General features: G+C 44.3%; 2 protein-coding genes across 2 annotated transcripts in view; one reads left to right on the plus strand and one right to left on the minus strand.

The window, feature by feature from the left end:
* T265_05668 (hypothetical protein) overlaps nt 1-2,750 on the minus strand; it is a gene marked incomplete at both ends in the record, with an annotated part of 7,813 nt that extends 5,063 nt beyond the window's left edge. Inside the window, one exon of the mRNA XM_009170733.1 lies at nt 2,591-2,750. Within this exon, the coding sequence (XP_009168997.1) occupies nt 2,591-2,750 (160 nt within the window). The remainder of the gene's footprint in view (nt 1-2,590) is intronic.
* Nucleotides 1-2,924, plus strand: part of T265_05667 (hypothetical protein) — a gene marked incomplete at both ends in the record, with an annotated part of 70,532 nt that overhangs the window by 59,031 nt on the left and 8,577 nt on the right. The window lies entirely within an intron of this gene.

The raw sequence follows: 2,924 nt of genomic DNA on the forward strand, positions 1-2,924 counted from the left end.
CAGCGTAGTGGGCTTGAGAATGTTCACGGCCGGAACACCACCATTGGCTGTACGCAGCGAACAAGTGAACGAGCATATTTGGCCAAGTAGTCATCCTATATATTTACGCAGACGCTCTGTACGTTTTGTCCTGGCAATACAGCCGTGTTCCCAGTTCTCTGTCTTCTCCCTATCGCGTAGTCTGGCAGGCTCAGTGCAGGCGTAACCCCCGATAGCTCGGCCACCACCGCAACACAACAGATATGAAAAAAGTTTCTATACACGTAACACACTACTTATCAGGTTGCTGAAAACTCTTCGACAACCGTCCAGCGGATCCGTCCTCCTTGGAGCGCGTCCGATAGTCGCTGTCTCTCAGTTATCGTCAACCCTAAGTTCTACTTGCGCCAGCATTGCACAAGATCTGACTAATACACTCAGCTGTATATCAGATTAGGCCCAAGAGGGGCAGAACTGGTGATGGGCTCTCGAAGAGTTTTCAGAAACCTTGTGGGTTGTCCGTATTTGGAAGTTTCCTACCTAATTTACCGGAAAACGCTTGCGTTGGCTTCATAGGGGCAAGCAAACCCTTTGTTCTCTTTCTTTAGTGACGGTGGAAATAAGTTACCTGTGAAACGCTTAACCCATCCCAGCAGTTGAGACACTTGCGTGGGATGCTTGCTGTCTGTGTCCCATTCAATGGTTTCGATCAGACTACTACTGGATTGTTTTACACTACTATAACATTATGAGTAGTTTGTTTTTATTGTTTATGGGACCCCTGGCACTGGAAATTTAATTTGATTTCTCGCTAGAATCCAGTCTCTTCGACGATATTCTATAAAGGGATTGAACTGGTCCGTCATAAGTTCTGCCTCGTTCAATCTGCTCAACGGAGCCCCATCAAAGTCGTCAGAAATGTGCCGCCGCTCGGTTGTTGGTTTACACACGAAGGCGGACTGCATTTCCGAACTGAATGCCGGTATTGCACTTTGATCTCCTCACGGAGTACCCGTTCAGCCGTTATTTTTTTAAGATGCGCATGCGGATAACGTAATATTCTACTCCAAGGAAATCTTTTTCCTGGTTTCGGGTGCCTTTGAACTTTTGGCCACAAATTTTTCCAAAGCGGTGCCGGTAGCTATTAGGAGAACCGGCTCTGAATGTAAATGGACTACACAACTACCAAAGAGACAGATTTATTTAGTTTTTCTCCAGTTTCCCTTGAGAGATAGGTTCTATTTTTAGTATCATCCTTTAGTCTGCTTAGAACTTTTCACGTGAGCTTTACGAACAGCCCGTTTTCGGCTGCACATGACACGCCTGTACGCGTCAGTACTTATCACATGAGCTTTATAAGCAGCTCGTCTTCGGCTGTTTGTATGCGTCAGTGTTCAATAGATCAGCTGATTCGCACGTTCATGGGCTTTCTGATTTGGTCACGCGTATCAGGCTATCAAGCGGCTATCCAGACTGGGGTTCATCGTATTAAGAAGGCATTAAGAAAACTGTGATCCACAAAAGTTGGCGACGGGGGTGGGATCACAGAAAACATCCTTCAACGATTCCCCTTAATGTACCGCCCGACTCCAAATCCGTCCACACCCGGGGGACAAACGGCCTGTAGAGACACTACTCTACCACACTCCTTGAAGCACCTTTGGTCTCCTGAAGCCTCCAAGGGAGGAGGCGGTATCATCAAATCAGAGAACGGAAGTACGGTGAAAAAGTGGCGCCATCTTGACATCAGGGAGTGCGTGCCATTTAAGGATTATATGGTAATCGGGTATCCTGGCGTCAAGGAACTAAACACCGTAAGAACTTTTCAGAAGTTGCCACCAAACAAACCTTCTTCCAGTATGTATAAGGTCTTTCAGAGCTCCTTCTCGGCATCACTGAATTCTAACCGAAGTTGTATTGTTGACCGAATTCAGTCGATCTCAAAGGAAAGCAAAACAAGAACCTCTTGGTTTATTGCTCTATTACAGTCAACTAAAGTAAATATCTTCGATAGTACCCGAACGATATTTCATAGGGTAGACTTCTCGTTGCTTACAGAATCATTAAGTAGACCAAGACACCAAATACCCATGGGTCCACTTTGTTACTAAAAGCTTTTGTGAGTAGCCAGAGTCCCCGAGGTTCAAGCCGAGTCACAAGTAAGCATTCATCACCAGTAGTAAGTACAGGATGTCTCATATTAGACGCAAAAATTAATGCCCACGACAAAACTTTAACACCAATTCAAACATTTATCATTTTTTACGTAAACATACATGCATAATAAAAGTTTACTGCAAACAAACTGGCATTACAAAAATTTTCTGGACAAAACAATCATTAAGTAGACCAAGACACCAAATCTCCAAGGTTGCGCTTGGTTACTAAAAGTTTTTGTGAGTAGGCAGAGTCCCCGAGGTCCAAACCGAGTCACAAGTAAGCATTCGTCACCGGTAGCAAGCACAGGCCGTCTCATAATGGACGCAAACATTAATGCCCACGATAAAACTTTAACACCAATTCAAACATTTATAATTTTTTATGTGAACATACATGTATAAATAAAATTTACTGTAAATAAACTGGCATTACAAAAGGTTTCTGGAAAAACCGCCCCTTTCTTCTATAACAAGTTGGAGGCAGTATGAGATGTGAGACACAGCATGTTTAACTTCTCCAAGCGTCACTCGTGCACACTCCTCTTCAATTCTTGCTCTTAACTCCACCAAATTCTTCGGTTTATTTTCCTGATATACGCGAGCCTTGATCATTCCCCAAAACCAATGATCCAGAGGTGTGAGATCAGGTGACCTTGCGGATCAAAAGTTTGGAACTCCACGAACGATGACTCTCTCATCAGAAAATTGCTCTCGGAGTTAAGTTCTCAATTGGTTTGAGTAGTGGGGTGCAGCGCCATCTTGTCGAAGGACGGTCGATGACTTTTG

Source organism: Opisthorchis viverrini (assembly GCF_000715545.1).
Source record: "Opisthorchis viverrini unplaced genomic scaffold opera_v5_111, whole genome shotgun sequence".
In the NCBI taxonomy this organism is placed as follows: Eukaryota; Metazoa; Platyhelminthes; class Trematoda; order Opisthorchiida; family Opisthorchiidae; genus Opisthorchis; species Opisthorchis viverrini.